The following is a 21,297-nucleotide window of genomic DNA, read 5'->3' on the forward strand; positions in this document are numbered from 1 at the left end:
TTGTATTTCAAAGTGTAATAGAAGTCATTGTCTTTCGGCATATTTTAAAATGTAGACCAGTTAACACATGGAAATCAATTGGCTTTCAATATTGAATTTTTCGAAATGCTTCGAATATTTTCAAACACAACAGGCGACAGCAGGTGTCGGCCACCCACAACAATCCGGCATTTCAACATTCCAATAACAAAGTTCGTTTGCATAAATTGAGTTAAGTAATTGCAACTATTTGGATATTTCTATATGCGAATGTTGGAGTGCCGCCCTCTATGGTCGGGTAACTGCATAATTTATGCGAATATGCTAAGTCGTGCATAGCGTCGCCCATGCGTTGAGGCGGCAATGAATAAAGCTCCAACGCGCTCCCGCAAAGCTGTCAAACGAATCTTCAATAGATGCAGCCAGCTAGTGATTGACAGATTGACTGAGTGAGTAACTCCGGAATGGTTTATCAATTGAACTGCATGAGAATTGAATGTTAGAATGACAGATCTTTGACTGATTGCAGCAACTCCATAACTGATTGAATGTGAAACTGAGTGATTGAACTACAGACTTCCTGATTGATAGAGTACGTACCAATGAAATGAGTAAGTGACTGACTATAGTTAAACACATTGGCAAGTGACTGACTCGCTGTCTAATAACTACCCGAACAATGATTGACTGACTTTTCAAAATAATTGCTTGAGTGACTGATCGATTATGTCACTCAAAAGACAACAGACAAAGATCCAGCTGACTGATTGACTGAATGAGTTACTAGCTAGTTAATAGGGCCCAAGAACTGATTGCCTAATTATTTGATTGACTGTTGCGAGATGATGCTGATGATGATGATGATCTGAAATCTAAATTCGAATATGTGCTTGTCAGATAGGAATATATACAATAAGATCTCTCCAGATATAGGTTATTTGCCAACGCTTAGGCTGTTTTCTCGCTGCCTCTCATTTCCAAGAAAAATAATCTACTTCAAACCAAACAAAATATTGCTGAGCAATCAGAAAGTTTGCTTCAGCATTTTCCTGATTTACACTCCAAACGAATTTACTGAATAAATTTCCCCCTATACCAAACAGCTTCAAGGGGGATTACATTTGCAAATACAAATCGAAATCGAATCGCAAACATGCGAAAATGTGTTAGCAAATGGTCCAGCACATGTTTCTTGCCCATTTCGTTACTGTTTGGCACGTCGCTGCAGCTTCCTTTGCAATTAAGAGATTTGGTACATGGGCTTAAAGCACAGCCAAACTCTCCAGCTCTCCCGCCCTCCCTTTCTCCCTCTCCCCCACTCTTCCTCTGCCTGCTGTCTGCTGTATTTCCTTTCTTTCCTGATTCGTGAGCCACTGTCCAAGAGGGTGTCTGGACCATCCATCAAAGCTGTCTGATTATCCTCCACAGCCAGCCAGGTGAAATTATTCGATAATCATCTGGGGAGTTGTAAAGAGAGAAAGGGATAGAGAGAGAAAGATGAAGGTAAGGAAAGAGGGGTATCATATTATACGGTAGTCAATTTCAAGATTGGCGTTGCACATGGTATTTTTATTATAGCATAATTGCTTAATATTTTTAAGCGTTGTCTGACCGAAGAGCTGGAAAAACCAGCTGCCAAACAACGTAAAAATTTCATAAGCAGCTGATTCCAAATATTTTATAGGCTTAAAGGTGGCAATTGCTTTCAATTATAGGCGACTTATCGCATTAATAATAAAACTTGAGAGATATAAAAAAAATGATCTAGCATGTATTCATAAAATTTGCCTATCTAGCTAAATATAAAAATGATCGACCAAAATTGTTGTTTTCCTTTTACCGCTTTTTTATGACTTAATTGTCAGGCAATTTTATTTTACGACCGAAGTGTTGAAAACATTTTAAAGAATACGTGCTACGTGTCTTAAATGCTTTACAAGCAAACCATTTAATTTCCAAGAACTTTTGCTAAGTTAAAAAAAAAATATTACTAAGCTAATAAATAGAACTAAAATAAATAAAGTCTGCAAATATTTGTATATGAGACAAAATTGCTCTTAACTTTCAAAATATTATATACATTATGAGTTTTTATAATAAAGTACTTAAATTATCCTCTTATTTCTATATAAGTATTGAAGCACCCTAATGCTTATAGTATACAAGCCACAGTTCAAGCTCACATTCTACTGAAGTGCAGTGATTCGTATAAAAACCTGCAAATGACTCCAGACATGGGTACACCGAAAAGCGAATGAAGAGAATTTTACAATATTAACACAAATGGATTCACAGTGAAGCAACCACCTGCGCGGACAGTTAAAGTTACAGAAAAAAAGCTCTTCAACTACAGTAACTCCTCAAATGTACATACATATACATATGAACATACGTAATTTCATGCATTCGAATAGTGAGCCACCCTACTGCAAAGACAAATCTGTCAAAGCAAAAAAGCTCATCAACTACTGTTATTCTAATCGCACACTTGCCAAATTGCATTGATCGCTACCAATACACGCACAGGATGAAACTCTCCACTGAAGAAATGATGTATGGAGAGAGTGAGCGCGAGAACAATAGAGCGCAGCACATGGCAAACGCAGCGGAGAATGGAGAAACTCATTTTCGTCACAGCGATGGCGACATTCAGAAGTGAATTTCACAGCGTGCCGAACACTTACAACCAGCGCCTGACGGCATTGAAGAAAAAGCTGACCACGTGTTTTCAGCACTGGCTGCTCAAGCTGCAACAACACCAACGCCAGCAGAATCACCAACGTGGCACTGGGCAGTTCTATAATATATTTGTCCGCGCGGACTGCTCCATTTTGGACGAGAAAGTTACCTATTTGCGCAAATTCAAAAGGATCTTCACAGCACGCCAGAATTTGGCAAGTGCTCGGACAGCAGCCGCTCAGCTACAGCCAGCACTTGGTCGCCGCATCAGCCAGAAGCAGACGCAGGTGGCAGAGGAGGAGTTGCAAATTGTAGCGCGACTATTCTCATCGACCCTCATATCGAGCACCCTCAGCTCCGAAATGACTATCATGGATAGCACCTATATAGGGGTGCGTGACGAGCACCCCGAGATTGATGCTGAAATACGCGCCATACTGCTGGCTAATGCCCAGAATGGTATCACGATATCAAGCATCAAAAGTAAGTTTAAGCCGTAGAAACTTTAAATACAGGAACAGTAGTGATAAAGATAATTTGAGCAAAGTCAGTGAAAATTTTATTTCATAAGTCACGTGATTAAAGAGGCAATCGGATATTATCGACTAAGAAATACCCTTTTCAAAGTATTTGTAAGTCACAAAGTTGATAAACTTTTTGTTGATTAGTGTTGATTAATTTTCGAATAATAACCTCTTTAAACTAGATGTTTATTCTAATTAATTATAAGTTCCATTTTCCACAAAACATAATTTACTCATAGAGTTAGTAGAAAAATCAATTTACTTTCTTTATTGTTGTGGCTTTTCAAGACCAATTCATTTCCATATTCATCAGATCTTCTCGATATATATTTAATATTTGCACCCCTATATATCTATATAATACAGATGAGTATCGACAATTGACGGGCACTGCATTTCCGGTGCACGACAACATCACAGACTTTCTGCTAACCATTCCGCACGTCACGGCCGAGTGCTGTGAGTCCGGCAAGCGCATCTTTAACATCAAGCCCACTGAGGAAACACGCCATCTTCACGAGATGATATTGCAGCAGCGCCAACGTGAGAGTCGAAACAATTACAACAATAACAACAACAACAACACCCACTACAACAACAACAACCACATGGTGTACTCACAGGAGCCGCCACGTCTGTGGCGCTCACAATACAAACGGCGAATGCCACCCAACTTCAATGTTAATCTCAACTCGAGCGAGAAGCCAGCTGTCAAGATGGCCAAGCTGCAGCCCCTGGCCACGGCTGCTGCATTGGCGCCCAACGGTGTCTATCATGACAACTGGAAGCATCTGTAAGTGTGATTAATTCATTAACTTAATAAGCTTAAAATGACTTAAAATATGAAGATATATATTTTTACTGAGTTATGCAAGAGTATTATCAGGATCAAGTTCTTTTCAACTTATCTAATATTCATTATTATTATTATTGAAAGTATCTGTATCTGTATCTGTATCTGTATCTGTATCTGTATCTGTATCTGCATCTGTATCTGTATCTGTATCTGTATCTGTATCTGTATCTGTATCTGTATCTGTATCTGTATCTGTATCTGTATCTGTATCTGTATCTGTATCTGTATCTGTATCTGTATCTGTATCTGTATCTGTATCTGTATCTGTATCTGTATCTGTATCTGTATCTGTATCTGTATCTGTATCTGTATCTGTATCTGTATCTGTATCTGTATCTGTATCTGTATCTGTATATGTATCTGTATCTGTATCTGTATCTGTATCTGTATCTGTATCTGTATCTGTATCTGTATCTGTATATGTATCTGTATCTGTATCTGTATCTGTATCTGTATCTGTATCTGTATCTGTATCTGTATCTGTATCTGTATCTGTATCTGTATCTGTATCTGTATCTGTATCTGTATCTGTATAGACATCGGTATCTATATCTGTATCTATATCTGTATATCTATATGTATCTACCGACTTTTCATTTGCAGCAACAATCAGTATCAGCTACCGCAGCCCAATGCTCTCAAGAACAGCAACAGCATCAACATCTACTCGAATACTTTGAATCCTGCACAGTTACAGGCAGCACCGCCGGCAGAGCACAAAGAGCAACAGCAGCCGCAGCAGCAACAACAACATCAAGTAGTTCAGCAGTTGAAACACCTGGAGGAGTACACACATAAGAGGCGAAACGATTTCACACCCACGCCAACAACGTTGTCATGTCCATCGCAACATGACTCCATGTTCACCATCAACTCGGACTATGATGCATATCTATTGGACTTTCCACTGCTGGGCGACGACTTCTTGTTATATCTGGCACGCATGGAGCTGAAGTGCCGTTTCAAGAAGTGTAAGTGTAATATGGATTGCTTTGGTATTGGTATTGGTATTGATATTTGTGTGCTCACGTGTTTGGTTTCGCATCGACCCATAAATAGACGAGAAGGTGCTGCAGTCTGGACTCTGCATCTCTGGACAGACGATCAATGCGGCCAGGCAACGGCTGCGACTTGTCGAGCTGCCGGAGATGACGCAAATCATCGTTAATATCGGCTCCGTGGATATAATGCGTGGCAGGCCGCTTGTGCAGATCGAGCACGATTTCCGTCAGCTGGTGAAGGAGATGCATAGCCGTAGATTTGTACCAGTGCTGACCACGCTCGCACCGCTGGCCAACTATCGCCACGACAAGCAGACATGCGACAAGGTGTTGCGCCTGAACAAGTTTATACGCAACGAGGGGCGACACCTGAAAGTTATTGATATACATTCCTGTCTGATCAACGAGAATGGCGTCGTGCGATTCGATTGCTTCCAGAAGTAAGTTATCTGTCAGCTAGAACTGTGAATGTAACTTAAGTAATATTTCAATAATTATGTTTAATACTTGTTCAGTAAGCAAAATGAGTATATTGGCATTTAAGGATCAATATATACGAGGATAGTGTGGAAAGTAACTATCCTTTAGCGAAGAAAGAAATGTTTTCATTTTTGTAAAATTTATTTAAATTGTATTAATTTAAATATACATACTATACATATATAAAAAAAATACCGTTTTAGACTATCATCCTATAAATGTTAAGATAACAACTTTTTATACTACTCTCGTTAACGTATTCATATTAATTTTATTTGATACAAATTTTATTTAGTAATGCTATCGAAGATAGAAAGACAGAAATCATACAAGCTATTTTTTTAATTTTATAAATTTTGGTATTTTATTATTAACATTTTACACAACCCTTTTATAAGTTGGAAAACCTCATAAATTTTCTATATTTATTTTATAGCGGGCCACGTAGTGTGACGGGCTCATCTGAGCCACATGTATTCTGGAACAAAATCGGACGGCAGCGAGTGCTTCAGATGATTGAAGCGAATTTGGAGTATTAGGGAAGAGCTGAGGAGCTGAAGAGCTGTGGAGCTGAGCTGAGGGAGCCACCGGTCTGGCACCAGGCTTCAAATTTTACATTCATTTCAAGTGACGGCATGCAGAGTTGTTTTTAAAACTGAAATGTGATTTCGAATGTTAGTTTTTAATGTGTTTTATGTTCGTTTCGTTCTGTGTTAGTCTTTGTCTTTATTTGTAAATCTATGTGATAAATATGTGTTAAATGTTTATTGTATATTCCTACGTTTGTTCGCTTATGTGTTATATGTGATTCCCAAAACATCATCAAGTTTATAAGGCTCGAAATCAACATGTTTTGTTATGTATCGAATTTTTGGTACTTTGCTTTTGCTGCTATCCCAAAAGCTTTGCCAAACTTTCGTTACATAACCAATTTGATTTCGAGCACCATTTGAAAATATTCTTAAAATTCTTTTTTCTCTTCACATTTTTCATTGTGATTTCCGCACAGAGTTCAATGGAAAATGCAACTCTAAAAAAAACAAAAAACATTGCAATGTTATTAATGTATCTATCTCTTGTATTCTATCTGTCTATTCGGCTGACTCCGCCCATGCTCATGTATGAGAAGCGATTCTGGACTGTGCATCAGGATCGGGATCTATACATCTGAGCCATGGGCTCTGTCGGCGTCATGAAAATGCGTTTGCTTCCCTTGAAGGCTTGCAGCGAATCAATGCCGCGGTTGATTTCCCATTTATGTCAAAGCCCATTCAAGTGAAGCATTTGCCCGATTTTCGTACTTTCGTCCTCAAAGTTTAAACAATTTCGTACACTGTACAGAAAGCATGCCAATCGAAGTGCGCGCTAATGCGGCGTGCTTTCTTTCAGTGTACGCTTGCCAGATTGAGAATTTAGTTAAAAAATCTAAACTCATTTGCCTAATTATTAGAATTATTAAATCTATTTATTCTCTTGTATGTATGTTAATTGTATGTGATGATGTAATCTTTTTTTTTTGTATGTCCAACCATAACAAGCAATGTAAAATCCAAAAAAAAAAAAAAAGAATAAATAAAATGTAAACAAAAATGCAACAATTTCGTTTCGTTAAACAAATGAAACTGATCGGATAATGTCTAGCAATCCAGTGAATCCACGTCTACAGCTGGAAACTTCTTAGGCATAAAAAATCTTATTTATATTAGATTCTCACTATCACTAGTCTTCTCAAAATACTAATCCAGACAGCATTTATCCAACATCACTGACAGCGATTCCATTTCATGTTTCTCAAACAAGTGAAGCTTAAGATCTCCCTCGCTGCTCGAACGCCAGCCACAAAGCGTACACAGATACTGATCGGTCGTTTCTTCCTCTACCTCAGATAAATGTCGACGAAACTCAGCATAGGTTTCCAAATGAATAGGCGATGTATTGGCGTTACGGGGCAAGCCCTGACAGGGCTCTATGGATATTTTGAATATATCTATATTATTCATACAAATATGCATCAGTTTGCCTACTCACCCACACAGTTCTCAGCTTTCTCTCCTAGGGATTTGTGCGTCTCTTGCTCAGCCTGTACAATAGAACTGTCTTCCGATAGTGACTCAGAATCAGATGACATGCTTAAGTTATTGAATTTCTGCAACTTTCGCTTATATTCAAAAATTATATCGTCGCGTTTTTCATTCCCAATTATTAGCATTTCGTTGATCGTAGTTATGGCAAACACATGAGTCTGGCACCGTTTCAATTCGCGATCGGCTCGACTTAGATCTTCTTTCAGCTAAATTAATGTTGAATAAATATTTCAAGCTTGTAAGCTAGGTATACATACATATATATGTACATGTATTTTACCTGTGCAATTTGTTGCTCTGCCTTAATTTTCTCACTGGATAACTGGAGCTCCTTAGCTTCCAGGGTCGCAGTTAGCTCAGCATTCTCTGCAAGCAGCTTTTTGTTAACTGCAATCAAAGTGTCTTCATTATGAAAAACAGTTTTCAGCTGTGTTGTTTGCTCCGAATTTGTGGGGTTCAACTGCGATTTGAGCACAGAAAGCTCATAATTGGCATTTCTTAACATAGCATTCAGCTTTCTGTTATCTGTGAGTGAACTGCACTGCTTCTGTAAAGCTGCTTTCAGCTGTAATTCTTTCTGATATCTTGCATGCTGCTCCCATTTCAATCGATATTTCTGCTCGCCTATATGGTTAAGCAGGTGCTGCACAAGAGGACTCTCGTTCACAATGGTATGATTAGGGGAATCGGATTGATATGGCTCTTGCAACTGTGGATCGTGTGTGTGCTCAATTTTATGATCCATATTTTTTTTTAGGTATACTTGATTCGGGTACTCTCCACAAAATTATTGTCTTACGTTGTCGTACTAAAAAATAACAAATATTAGTGACGTGACATGTAAACGTCATATATACATAAATGCCATCTACGTTTGTATTTTATACTTGCGCGCGTCAGTACGAGTAGTCGAGAATTTATTCAATTTGAATATCGATAGGTCCGATAGGCGACACTGAAGTTGGCGGGATACTAATGTTACACACAAAAAAGTCAAAACATCTATGTGAATATGAACTGGTTTTACACATAAAGAAGGTATATAATTTTGTTTTGCATCAAATTATGTAAATCACATCAGCTCACCCTTTAAAGTCATTGGATTTGATTCACTCGAGCAACGACTTAGCTACCTATCGACAAATCGATGTTTTACAGTTGTGTGCCCGTATAAAACATACTAAAATTATCATCGATAACAAATTTATTAAATGAATACATATTAGAAGGCGACCGAAGTGAGTAGTAAATTGTGTTGGAATAAGTGCCAACAAATTCATATTAGTTTCATTAATTTTAGACGAAAAATGGCATCTTTTTTGGCGCGTGCAGGGGGTACTTTTGTTGAAACAATAAACCCCAAAACGGTGACAAAGGTAAGTGTGCTGCAACATTAGAAAATGAATAATTTGCCGTGGTACTTTTACATAATTGCAAAATAGAGCACCGAAAACCAACAACAAATTCACAAGGTGAACGCTGCTCTCAGGAGAGCGCTGCACAAAAAGCCACCTGACTGTCGGTGTTTGCGATCAATTTGTTGTTGCTTTCTTTTATGCGTAGGAAAAGTGCGTATGTGTGTGTGTGACGCAATGGTCGACTCTGTGTAAGGTGAAAATGGGACCTTGAACGACAAATTCAAAACTGATCTCTTTTATCAATGAACCGTGGGCATAGTTGACAACTGTTGCTATCGCGGACGAGCCCACTAATTAAAAATTTAATCTATGTGAATTAGATTTGATTAACATGATGAAATGCCGTTATTTGTCGTGTCTCCCTCAACTTGTTTGTTTGCAAAAAACGACTTTTGTTTATGACCTACAGACATCATTTCGAGTTTATTTTATGCGTCATGCCTTTGCCCGTATTATTTTCCAATCAGAAACTCGTGACTTTTTGCTTATTACTATATTGTTCTCTATCTCCCTCCCTCTCGTACAGATCCTGAAATACTCGCCAATCGGACTGCAGCAGTTGAGGAACCTAAATGTTCAGGAACATGTTTCATATACGCTGCTGAACGAAAGTAACATCCCAACGCCTCGGTAAGTGCAAAGCAAATACATATTTAAATATATAAATAATATAAAGTACGGTACAAAGTGCAAGCTAATGTTACGGCAACTGTTTCACGGACTTTGCCTTTTGCATTCCAATCATTAATATATATACTTTTGTATATAAAACGAGATTACGATTTGCATTTAACTTAACGTAAATATTAGTAAATGGACGGAAAGCTCGTGAGATATTGATAATAATATACTATTTTTTACATTTTACATATTCATAACTTGCCTAAACACTTGAATATTCCTTAAGTCAATAAATGTTCCTTAAATATTAAAGCATTCTATAAAACCTCAACATATTAAAGTTAAATAAATATTGATTGAATTAATGTTGTTACGTATTAAAGTACACCATGAGTGCAGTCCTTATATAAATATATACTAAAAAATATTAAATTTAACAAATATTGCTTATATATTAAAATATTGAATAAATTTCAAATGTTTTATAATAAAGATTCACAAAATTGACTTTGAAAATTGACCTTACAAAGAGAAACTTTTCAAAAAAGATTAAGCATCATGTATATAAAAATTTGTTTATTAAGTGTTATTTACAGTTTGAATAACCTTGCGGTAAGGGTCATATTTATAGATACAAAACATATGGCCAGTTATTCAGCCGATAAGAATCGTTGACGTAGACATTATTATCAGTTATTATTTTCAGTACTCTGCAACATAAAAGCAGAGCCACAAAACTTTCACATTGATGATTCATTTGTTTGTTTTCAGCTTCGCCGTTGCAAAGAATGGTAAAGAAGCTCATGACATAGCCAAAAAACTAAAGACAGATAATCTGGTGCTTAAGGCCCAAGTTCTTGCTGGCGGACGTGGTAAAGGCACATTTAAAAATGGCCTTAAGGGCGGCGTTCGTGTCGTCTTCGAGTAAGTAATATTTGTATATCTTATGAACTTTTGTGGTAATCATTTTTGTCTATTGTCTAGTCCGAAGTCAGCAGAGGAAATTTCCTCGAAGATGATCGATCAGCTATTGGTCACCAAGCAAACCGGCGAGGCAGGTCGTCTCTGTAAGAAGGTAATGGTTGCCGAGCGAAAGTTTCCTCGCCGTGAATTCTATTTTGCTGTCATGTTGGAGCGCGCTTTCAATGTAAGTTCCACAATCATGTGCTTAAAAGAAAATCAGATTTATTGTAGATTTTCATTGCTATCAGGGACCCGTACTGATCGCATCCAAGGAGGGTGGCGTCGATATCGAAGAAGTTGCCAAAGATAGTCCCGATGCCATTATTTACGAGCCAATTGATATTGGCAAGGGACTGACCAAAGAACAGGCCTCCCGCGTCATTGACAAGGTCGGTCTGGGTGGTGAAAATGCTCAGGAACACGTCGATATGCTGCTTAACCTCTACAAGCTGTTTGTGAAGAAGGATGCACTGTTAGTTGAGATCAATCCCTATGCGGAAGATGCCATGACTGGCTGTAAGTTGTCAGCTTGCCGAACTCTTATCGTTAACTAACTCTACTAAAACATTTGTCATCTTTCCTTAACTAACTCATAATTCATCTATATCATGATAACGTCAATAATGCTGCGTGATGATGACTTATAAAGGCTGTAAGTACTGCTTTATATATATGGTTGCACTTTGAAATCACACTACATAATATCACCCAATTGGCATCTATAAGCTCAACGGAAATTTACTAAACAAAAATCCACTTAAAAATATGATAAGTTTAATAAAATTTTAAATAAATTTTTCAATTATCAATTATAGTCTTTGCCCTGGATGCCAAACTGCGTTTTGATGACAATGCGGAGTTCCGGCAAAAGGAGCTATTCAGCTTGCGTGACTGGACCCAGGAGGACCCCAAAGAGGTCGAAGCGGCCAAATACAATTTGAATTATATTGCGCTAGATGGTACCATCGGATGCATGGTTAACGGTGCTGGCTTGGCCATGGCCACCATGGACATTATCAAGTTGTATGGTGGTGAGCCGGCCAACTTCCTTGATGTTGGCGGTGGCGCCACAGCTGAAGCGGTCAAGGCTGCATTCAAGATTATCACTTCCGACAAGAAGGTCATGTGTTTGTTAGTTAACATTTTCGGCGGCATTATGCGTTGTGATGTTATTGCCGAGGGTATCATAGCCGCTGCCAAAGATTTGAATCTTAACCTACCGATTGTTGTGCGCTTGCAGGTAATTTGAACACGTTTAACTGAGAGAAAATTGTATTATCTTAATAAATAATGCCTCTGATTATAGGGCACTAAAGTGAAGGAGGCTCGCGAATTGATCCGCAACTCAGGATTGAAGATTTTGGCCCGAGATGATTTAGACAAGGCTGCCGACATGGCTGTGCATTTGGCACAAATCGTATCGTTGGCTCGTGAAATGAACATGGATATTAACTTTGAGATTCCCGATGCACAGAAGTAGATCCATCCAATAAACGGCTAAGTCAACCATACAGCCCACGTAGAACACAAACAACAGCAACAACAAACAAACAAATATACATCTACTCAAAAAATTAGATACAATTCACATAAAAAAACTACTACTGCTATACAACGCTTCGTAGTTAGTAATATTTAATTTCGATTTATCGAATTAAAAGAATTGAACAATTTTGCAAAAATCGTTATTACACATAAGATAAAAGATGAAGCTCGAGTCGCGTCATTGTTGTGAATTTGAAACAAGCAAACGTCATAATATTATGTCACTTCGAATAATCCTAAGAACTACAACTTTTTGCACCTCTATAACTTGAGCGTTAAAACAAAAATGTATTGATATTTGCACGAAACTTAAATATATATTAGTAATCCAGCAGCTGATCTATCGATCCAAACGTTGAACGTGATTTTTGCAAAACAGATAATATTTATTGATCTGCGAACTGCTTCAAAAGTAGTGAGTCGTGTATTACGCAATTTAAATTAATTTCGCTTTACATTAAAACGCAATATTATTACAAAACAATAGAACTTTATTTGGTAACTTTTTGGTTCCCTAAAAATCTCAACTCATAATATACATGTGTGTTTTGTAGATCGCTTAGCTTCATTTCATTCATTTCAATTTGCATCAACTAATTTACATTTCTCCAGGTCAAAAGGCGGCGACAAGTGCAAAAAGAAATAGGAATGGGAAGAGGACAAATGCAAGAAGCTACAAATGAGACCCCTCTGTTTAAACAAATACCCAAATATTACTTCAATTGCAAATTCAATTGCATTTATTTAAATAACTAGATATGATCGAAAAACTTCAAGCCTGCATTTTGATGTCTTCAAATCAAACAATTTTAATAAACACACATACTATATATATGTGTGTGAAAATATTTAGCAATGCAAAAGCTAAACAAGAATGGAGACCATAAGCAATATAGAAATTAGGATTAAATAAACCAAAATAGATCTGGCAGCCATTGACATAAATATCTGGAATACAAGTCAATGATGGCGATATAGATACTCCCGGCTGGGACGGTTGTGCATTAATTCTCAACAATTTTAACATTAAAACCCTTGCACGCTTTTTCAAAATTTCAAAATCTACCAAATTAATCAAAACTAATTGACAAATTCAAAAGTAATATTCGCCGACGGATATTCTTTTATTTAGTTAATATTATCATATGAGCTGGTCACTGTAGAGGGAAACGATTACATCAGAATCGATCGACTAAAGAAAGTATATGCGTCTGCTCCTGTTCCCGCCATTCCGTGTCGCCGTCACCCAAATTACCAGCGTATTCTGCAAATATACACAATGATTAGGGCATGATCAAGAAATAGTAAAATTAATCATTACTCACCTCGCATTATGCTTCGAATTGTCTTCATGGAGGCGCCGCGCAAGTTTAAGATTTGCAGAACGCGCTGTTTTACAGTTTCGGAGGTGGCGCTCACCTCCAGCAGGATGTAGTCGATGCGCTGCAGGGTAAACAGACCACCAGTTAGACGCTTTATGTAATTGTTCTCAGTCTCCTCATCCTCATCTATAGCTGCATCCTACAAAAAATTTAATTTGTTAATTGGCAATTTTCCTTTGTAATATATTAAATTATTCTAAACTAAAAAAAAAATACAATATACAATATAAAATTAAATTTGAGAACCAACAGCTAAGGCACTCACCTTTGGTTGCTGATCAATTTCTTTGTCGATGGCCTCCACTTTGGCCAAATACTTGAGATGCAGCTCCAGCAGGCGGTCAACCTTTTCGTGATCGTTCTCCGTGAATTTGGTCAGCATACGCTGGCGCTGTGTGCCCTTGCAGTTGCGCAGCATGGATGCAATCACCGAGCAGACATGCTCCTCATGCTCGTCGACGGACAGCAGGCGCTGTTTGTTGCGCTTGGGCGTTTTCATAAAGAGCGGAAATATGGTGCGTAGGCCAAGAATCTCCACGAATTTGTTACAGTTCTCACGCCCGTCTGGACCGGCCATGGCATGATCGAGCACCTTTAGCGAGCCATTGCGCGACATTTTCTTTTCGCGCAGCATCAGATTCATTAGCTGCAGACCCTCGCCGTTCAGGAAACGATCACGATTCTCTCGTGCCATCAGCGCCGAGCAGAGGCAATTGAACAGATTGGACATGTACTCCTGCTCCTCGTTGCTGGCGGGATCGTGACGTTTGTATATAGCTAGCTGCTGCAGCAAAACATCCACGCCATCTAGTGTCCCCAGCAGCAGACGATTCTCGTTTTCGGTTTGTATCAGTATTGACAATATTTCGCTGCAGTATAATTTGTTTGGATCGAAGGGCGACTTGCCCTTGAGCCGCTTAAGTATCCAGGCCAGTAGACCCTGTGTGGCCGCCTCGCGCACAAACTCGCCCTCAATTTCGATTAGATTCTCCACAATAGCCAATGTATTGTGTACGCCATCAGATTCCTCTTTGACCTGTTCGTTAAGGCGCTCTAGATTCTGAACTAACAATGCACAGATTTGCTCTTTCCGCAGGGCCTCAATCAATGCCTCTGCTCCATCGCTGCTCTCGCCCAGAATGTCGACGTCTGTGACTTCCTGCAGCAGATCGACAACAGCTACGGCAATGTCTGTGTTCTGATGTGCCAATAGCTCCAACAGACTGTGCAGCCCATGCAGCTCGACTAGCAATGGATAGAGATCCGGAACTGTTGCCACCGCTTTCAGTTCCTGGATGACTGCGTGCAAATCAAGTTCTGATTCCATGAACTTCTCGGGACTGTCGGAGAACTTGATGCGCATTTCTTGGTTCTTTAAGTTACGCTTCTCAAACACGAGTATTAACTTTTTAAGACCTTGCTCGTCCAGTACATCGCCCTCTGCCTCTTCGCTCTCCACATATTTCAAAATGTTTAGGCGTTCCTCCTCCGTTAATTCAGGGTCAAATTCAAATGTACTGCCGGCTGAGCCTGAACCCGCATTGCCCTCCTGTGATTTTTTGTAGTTAGCTGTTTCCTTGGCGTCCGCAATGCGACGCATTCGCTTAGCCTTTTCATCGCCGCCGCCGCCCCGTTTTCCAATATCGCTAGGCGCCGGCTCTGGCACTGCGAAATCATCGTCGTCCTCATGTGGTCGCTTTGGCGTCTGCTCGGGCTGTCGTTATTTGCAAGCAAAATCACATATAAATGAATTGCGGACCCTTGTATTGCATATACTTACCTTAAACGCCAACAGTTCACCAATATCCATATTCAGCCAACAAATTCAATAAACATCAACGCTGCTCTTACAGCTCACTTCGATAATATAGAGAGAGAAATAGTATCGATTCCTAAAGTATTTTCAAAATACTTCAACAAATTGTTGGGTGTATATCGATACAAACAGCAAATCTCTTAAGAAATCGATAGCTACATCGAAAAGTTCGTTGAGTTATTTATTCAAATCAATTTATACTGAAAATCGATCAAATCTTATCGATGCAAATGCAGATGTTCATATAATGGCGCAACTTTTCAAAGTGGAGAAAATGCTGGCATAGTGAAAGCAAATGCTTTGTATGTTTGTTTTGCTATTTTTGTACATTCGAAACTTTCATAAACTAAATATTTAACTTTAATCTTAATAATATAAAATTGAAGTCAATAAATTTCCAGAGTATGCTTTCATATCAGATAAACTTCGCACAAAAGAAATACATATGTTAACATGTAACGCTTGCCTCTTGACTTGACTTTCTTTTCAAAATCACTTATAAATTATTACCAAATCTTTTGCGCCCAGCTTAAATGAATTCGAAGACCAGCAGAAAAAGACAGTTTGAGTTTTACTCGTCGTTTTGAATGTTATATTATAATTTAAAAAATCATAAATTAATACAAAGTTAATAATTAAACTAAGTGTTGAGAAAGAGCGCAGAGACTGGAAAAACTGTTACAACAAATACGTAAGACATATGTATAGGATAGCCGGAAGTTTACAAGATATCGAAGAGTAACTAACAAAGAGTACATGAGCAGCACCGAATCGAATGAATCATTTCGCACACCAGCACACATACATTTGCATACACACACGAATGGACATCTATGGTAGCTACATAAAAATATCATTTTTGGTTTATTTGAAGTCGCTGCTCGAGGCTCCAACTCCACACGTCATTCCCAGCTGCTACTTCCGCTTTGAGTGTGAGCGATTTAGATGCGCAGATTGGGGTTCGTGTAGCGCACATACTTCAGCAGAGCATCGTTCTCCTCGCAGACGAACGACTTCTTGTGGTGGCAGGCCACATCGTGCCAGTTGACACCGTCGTTGTAGAACTGATTCAACAGAGCCAAACAGTTCTCGGGTGCGCCGTTCTGTTTGAATTCACGGTTGTCGGGCTGGGGCAGACCAATGCCACCGGTGGGCGACCAATCGCCCTGGCTGCGCTCCGTGGTTGGTGCCAACTTCTGCAGCGTGGCGGTCCAGAACCAGCCGTTGATGTTTGTGGGCTGCAGATCGGGACGGTCACAGCCCTTGAAATCGCACAAGCGACCGCTGGTCCAAATGTATTTCACCTGCAAGAAAAGAAAGCAGTGGCATTTAGTATGTAGCTGGTGTATAAGCAAAGATTGGAAATTATGTATGCCTAAGCGAGGTATAGAATGTGTGGAATGTGGATGTCCTAATCATCTTAATAAGCATTTAAATTTTATGTATGACCTATAATTAGCTTTCTAGGTCAAGTATAGAAAATATTGAAAGGGAAATTTTCAAACATATATTGAATGAACTTAATATTCAATAATGATCTATTGATGACCGATAAATAGCTAAATACGCATAAATTTGGTTTAGTTATTGCTCCCATTTCGACCAGTTCAAGTTCAATGCACTTGCCCAAGCTCGAATATCAGTTTTCCGTTAGTTTGTTTTTGTCGTACGCTCGAAAATGCGTTGGCACCAATTACAGTTGGTAGAAATTTAAGCATCGATAGGGGCTTGGGCTCAGTAACAATAGACAGACAGACGGACAGACAGCCAGCCAGCCAGCCAGTGAGCAGCTATTATGGTGCCATTGAAAGCGAACTCATTCCAAGTCGCGCCCTTTGCGGCCGCACCCGTTGGCGGGTTTCGTTCGGCGGTTGTCAGCAGCCACAAGAGAGCTACAGGCAGCGACAGCAACCGCACTGTTCATCAGTCACTTTCACCCGAATGGCCATAAAACTGTTTATTTTATATAGTATACAAATACATATATTTACACAGACAGACACACACAGAGACACACACACACCTGTTGCCATTGAGTGCCCTTTGGAAATGTCCATTGAGCGGAAAGCTACAAATTAATGGACATCGAATTGTTGCTGTTGTTTTTGTTGTTGTATTGTATTGCTGCGGGCCTCGCCAGCATTGTAATTGCAAGCGCCATTGCAATCAATCAATTGCAACATCACGGAAGCGTAGCCGATGCACTTGTCTCATTTGAATATATGAGGGGATCAAATCTGATGTAAAGTAAAAGTGGAGCGAGCATTGGATACCCATAAAGCTTATCAGCAAGTTCATTCCACAGAAAAGCCATGAACAGAAAGGCCATAAAGTCTTTCCAATCAGAGAATCAACAGAACTTTCTCAATCAAAAAAAAAAAAAAAAAAAAAAAAACAAAAAACGCGAGGTAGAGAGCTGGGTAATATATTGTCCATTGATGTTTAACCACAATTGGTTACCACAAATGAAATAAATGATATACAAATTGCGGCAAGTTTGTTGCCTAAGTCTTTTGTTTGGCATTGGCAATGGAAGCATTTAGCCACAGCACTTCCTCTTTGCTATGGCTATGGTTTACCACAATGCATATTGATTTTATTTATTTTTTACTGCTATATTGTGTTTCCACGACTGTTTCCTCACACTTACTTTCGTTTTCATTACAATTACAATTTTCTCACGTAACTCAGACAAAAACGCTGCCGGCCGGCCGCTGGTCAGCAGCAGCAGCAGCCACCGCAGCAGCCGTAGCCTCAAGAGTTACAGACAGCTCTTTAACTTGACACATGTCTGCCTGTTTGTCAGTCTTTCCGTTGCATAACAAACGAACAACAACAACAACAATAGCAGCGAACAACAAAATTGCCCACAACAAAAGCGACTGCAAAATGTTGATGAATCGCTGAGAAAGTTTGCCAAATGGTTTTACATTGAACTTGGTCAACTCAAGTCCATTATTCCTTTGTAATTTCAAAAGAGTAATGAAATCGACAATTATAATATGAATGTGGATCGGATACATTTGCATGTGACTGCCCCAATTCGAAAGTGTGCAAATTATCAAAACCCTAAAATGACATAACTCAAACAAAAGGCTTTTAGTTCAGCAAGCATCGTAAATTATTGCCAACTTCTTTGACTGGTGTCCGACAGAGGTGTCAATTGGTATACAGTCGAGGCGGCGTAATAAAAGGAAATATCTACATTTGTATAGTTGTTGAGGCATTTAGCCAATCGCTTGTAATCTTGTCAGTGTCAACAATGACTTGCACATATATATGATACATATACATATGTATATACATACATATGTAACTTATCGAATAAAATAAATTTCAATACTTTAGTAGTGATATTGTTAAAGATCATACAAGTTCGTTGCTCAAGTCTTTTGTCTTAAGGACCATTCAAATTGTATAAATTAGTTTTCTATTCCACTTACATTATCACCCACAACGCGTTGCTTGATCCACTCATTCTCCAGACTGGTCTCCAGCGATACAGAGTCCATGCAGCGTCTGCGGCAATAATTTCTGGCCGTCAGCCAATCTTCCTCCACGCCCTTCAGTTGTGGGTCGCGCCACGAGAAGAAGTACCTGTAGTAGAAGTGAATGTAAAATATGTTTGAGGTTAATAACAATTCACTTCGTGGAGCTGTGGTAAGGGATTTTGTGATTGACTCACCCTTTGCCATCGGGTGTCTTCTCGTGAATGATGCGCTGGGCGCACAGCTGCGGATTTGGCGGCTCTAGGCGTCCGTTTTGGAACTGGGCCGAGCCAAGGCTCAACAGGCCAAACAAACAAACACCGGCAACAATGAACGCTTTCATTTTCGAACTGTCTCTGATTTCAACTCTTGCACTCTCACACCCACGCACTTTCGTTTTTCAACTTTTCGACTTTGTTCGCGACGAACAATCCAGCAACCGACCGATCGACTATATGAAACTGCAATGACACAAATACTTCGGTCACACTCGGTCTTATATATGGGCGAGCGGCAGCATTTGGCTACGGCTTCGGCTGTGGCTTCAACTTCGGCTTTGACTTCGGCTGTTTAGTTTTTGTTTGTGCGGGGCTTTTCATATATGAAAATGTTTTTTGGAGGTGCCTCGCATACGATGCTGAATTTTAAGTGGCCGGTTACCTGTCGATTGCATTGACAAACATTTTCGGACTCCATCAGACGGGGATCGTAAGCAATCGCAGTCGCAGTCAGAGTCAGAGACGGAGACAGAGACGTAGCCGTATGTCTAGTACTCGTTAGTTCCATAATAGATGCGTATGCGCCCATCATTTTGCACCACTTAGCAGTGCGAATACGCGCCTTGGCCAATTTTCGTTATTTACTCGACGCCTCAGCCAGCAAACCTACATAATTAGCTATACAAATACGCCACGACCACGTCTTGAAAATTCATCAGACGCATGGCAATTTCGCTCATGTACATGCCCGTATATCTTTACTTTTGCTTTAGTTTTGTTTTCTCACTTTACATTATTTAAGGCATTTTTTTCTCTTTGGCTGCTTGACATTTGTGTTTGTTTCAAAAATATATTTACTCTTGGAGCGGCTGGCATAGATTTTGGGGTACTTTTTTTTTGCATCGCCTTGTCTTTGCTTTGGCCATTACATAACCCAAATAGCTGACCAAATTTATTCCACTGAAAGTCACAGGTGACACATTTGGCTTACAGTCTTGAGCACTCGAACTCGCGGGCCTTGCCATTTTCCAATTAGGAAGCCAGCTGCTAAATAGACGTTTATTTATGGATATCCATGAAATATGAATCGAAGCCACGCGCTTGAGAAATTGCGGGAGAGCGGTTACGTCTCTATGAAATATCAACAATTATTTTTATTAAAGCTGTCGATTGGCATTAATTGGAAATGGGTTTTATTTATTCTGATCAGACAAACATTTGTAATCAATTATTCTTCAGCCAAGAATATTTTTAGGCTTAACATGCATGTTATCCAATTTAAATCGGAAATTATATATATTTTTTTAACTTAAAAAAAAAAAAAAATTTATCTCAAATTGTTCGAGCATTTGTAAGAAATGTAACGCCAAAAATTTTGTTGTAAAGTATCAATACTATATGAAATTAAACTACAAATGTTTTATTGATTCAAGCAAAAGCGTTTATTATTATTATTATTATTTTATTTTTTTTTTTGCAGCCCTTGTTTTTTTTTTTTTTTTGAGAGTAGAGAAACTTTTATTAAATTTCAATTTAATTCTTGAATGACTTTAAATACGTAGCAAACTAAAAACTTTAAGACGTTGACTTAAATGTACATAAAAATGTTATTAGATAGTTTTACATATACATATGTTATGCATTTATCGCATACATGTATAATATTGGTAATTTAGAAAGTAAAGAGCATAATGTATGATAAGTCTCATGTCTCATGATCAGTCTCATGTTTCATACGGATCACCATCATAGCTTGATGCCGCGACAGACAATACTGATAAGATATTGAGCTTGGAGTGCTTTGTGATGAATGCGTTCATGCTCCTCCCAGCCGATTTAGCTTAACGGGCCAACAAGTGTTTTTTTGACATTACATAATGGCAATAAACAACCAGAAGATTTACATATTTATGTATGCACGTGATATTGCATAAGCATAAGCCAAAACCAAAAACAAAAATGACGCGGGCAACTGCAGTATGTTCAGCTTAGGTCCACAGCACGTCAGAGGTCCAAGTCGCGTCTCTCCATCACCAGATCAAGGTCAGTAAGGCGGCAAAGAAAATAACGACCGCCGCGACGAGTACATCAATGGCGAAATTTCACCAACCGAAAGCAAATTGAACAAATGTGAACAGACCCAGCCCGATGCGAGGCACATTTTTCGACATATTCACGTTTTCTGAACAACTAAATAAATAAGTAAGAGTGCTCTAGTAGGGGTGTGTCCAAGCAGATAATAT

General features: G+C 38.9%; 5 protein-coding genes across 9 annotated transcripts; 2 read left to right on the forward strand and 3 right to left on the reverse strand.

Moving 5' to 3' along the window:
• The first annotated feature begins 2,583 nt into the window (after positions 1 to 2,583).
• Positions 2,584 to 6,307, forward strand: osk (oskar). The gene is made up of 5 exons (XM_018001122.2): positions 2,584 to 3,141; positions 3,549 to 3,975; positions 4,642 to 5,009; positions 5,098 to 5,479; positions 5,956 to 6,307. Exons 1-5 carry the CDS (start codon positions 2,592 to 2,594, stop codon positions 6,056 to 6,058), a joined length of 1,830 nt encoding a protein of 609 aa, XP_017856611.2. The 5' UTR covers positions 2,584 to 2,591; the 3' UTR covers positions 6,059 to 6,307.
• Positions 6,281 to 8,634, reverse strand: LOC108608745 (uncharacterized). 2 transcript variants are annotated; one of them, XM_018000275.2, is made up of 4 exons: positions 8,476 to 8,634; positions 7,884 to 8,411; positions 7,548 to 7,809; positions 6,281 to 7,485 (listed from the first exon to the last, which is right to left on the reverse strand). In XM_018000275.2, the coding sequence occupies exons 2-4, from the start codon at positions 8,346 to 8,348 to the stop codon at positions 7,256 to 7,258; spliced, it is 957 nt and encodes a 318-aa protein (XP_017855764.2). In that variant the 5' UTR covers positions 8,349 to 8,411; positions 8,476 to 8,634; the 3' UTR covers positions 6,281 to 7,255. The 2 variants fall into 2 exon arrangements, with proteins under 2 accessions (XP_017855764.2, XP_089328312.1); XM_089472186.1 differs by having other exon boundaries at positions 8,491 to 8,618.
• Positions 8,635 to 8,695: 61 nt separating this feature from the next.
• On the forward strand, positions 8,696 to 13,253 carry ScsbetaA (Succinyl-coenzyme A synthetase beta subunit, ADP-forming). 4 transcript variants are annotated; one of them, XM_089470324.1, is made up of 9 exons: positions 8,696 to 8,841; positions 8,904 to 8,979; positions 9,548 to 9,651; positions 10,414 to 10,566; positions 10,627 to 10,789; positions 10,854 to 11,121; positions 11,421 to 11,845; positions 11,912 to 12,081; positions 12,763 to 13,253. In XM_089470324.1, exons 2-9 carry the CDS (start codon positions 8,911 to 8,913, stop codon positions 12,794 to 12,796), a joined length of 1,386 nt encoding a protein of 461 aa, XP_089326450.1. In that variant the 5' UTR covers positions 8,696 to 8,841; positions 8,904 to 8,910; the 3' UTR covers positions 12,797 to 13,253. The 4 variants fall into 4 exon arrangements, with proteins under 4 accessions (XP_089326450.1, XP_089326864.1, XP_089325976.1 ...); XM_089470738.1 differs by having other exon boundaries at positions 8,722 to 8,841; positions 8,889 to 8,979; XM_089469850.1 differs by lacking the exon at positions 8,696 to 8,841 and having other exon boundaries at positions 8,844 to 8,979.
• On the reverse strand, positions 13,243 to 15,473 carry LOC108608746 (beta-catenin-like protein 1). Its single transcript, XM_018000276.2, has 4 exons — positions 15,313 to 15,473; positions 13,798 to 15,246; positions 13,476 to 13,671; positions 13,243 to 13,414 (listed from the first exon to the last, which is right to left on the reverse strand). Exons 1-4 carry the CDS (start codon positions 15,340 to 15,342, stop codon positions 13,329 to 13,331), a joined length of 1,761 nt encoding a protein of 586 aa, XP_017855765.1. The 5' UTR covers positions 15,343 to 15,473; the 3' UTR covers positions 13,243 to 13,328.
• A 444-nt stretch (positions 15,474 to 15,917) lies between these two features.
• Positions 15,918 to 19,322, reverse strand: LOC108609279 (L-selectin). The gene is made up of 3 exons (XM_018001033.2): positions 19,034 to 19,322; positions 18,792 to 18,945; positions 15,918 to 16,652 (listed from the first exon to the last, which is right to left on the reverse strand). Exons 1-3 carry the CDS (start codon positions 19,177 to 19,179, stop codon positions 16,290 to 16,292), a joined length of 663 nt encoding a protein of 220 aa, XP_017856522.1. The 5' UTR covers positions 19,180 to 19,322; the 3' UTR covers positions 15,918 to 16,289.
• Positions 19,323 to 21,297: the final 1,975 nt, after the last annotated feature.

The sequence above is a fragment of the Drosophila arizonae genome, chromosome 2 (genome assembly GCF_054131065.1).
Source record: "Drosophila arizonae isolate 15081-1271.41 chromosome 2, UAZ_ARI_1.0, whole genome shotgun sequence".
NCBI classification, from domain to species: Eukaryota; Metazoa; Arthropoda; class Insecta; order Diptera; family Drosophilidae; genus Drosophila; species Drosophila arizonae.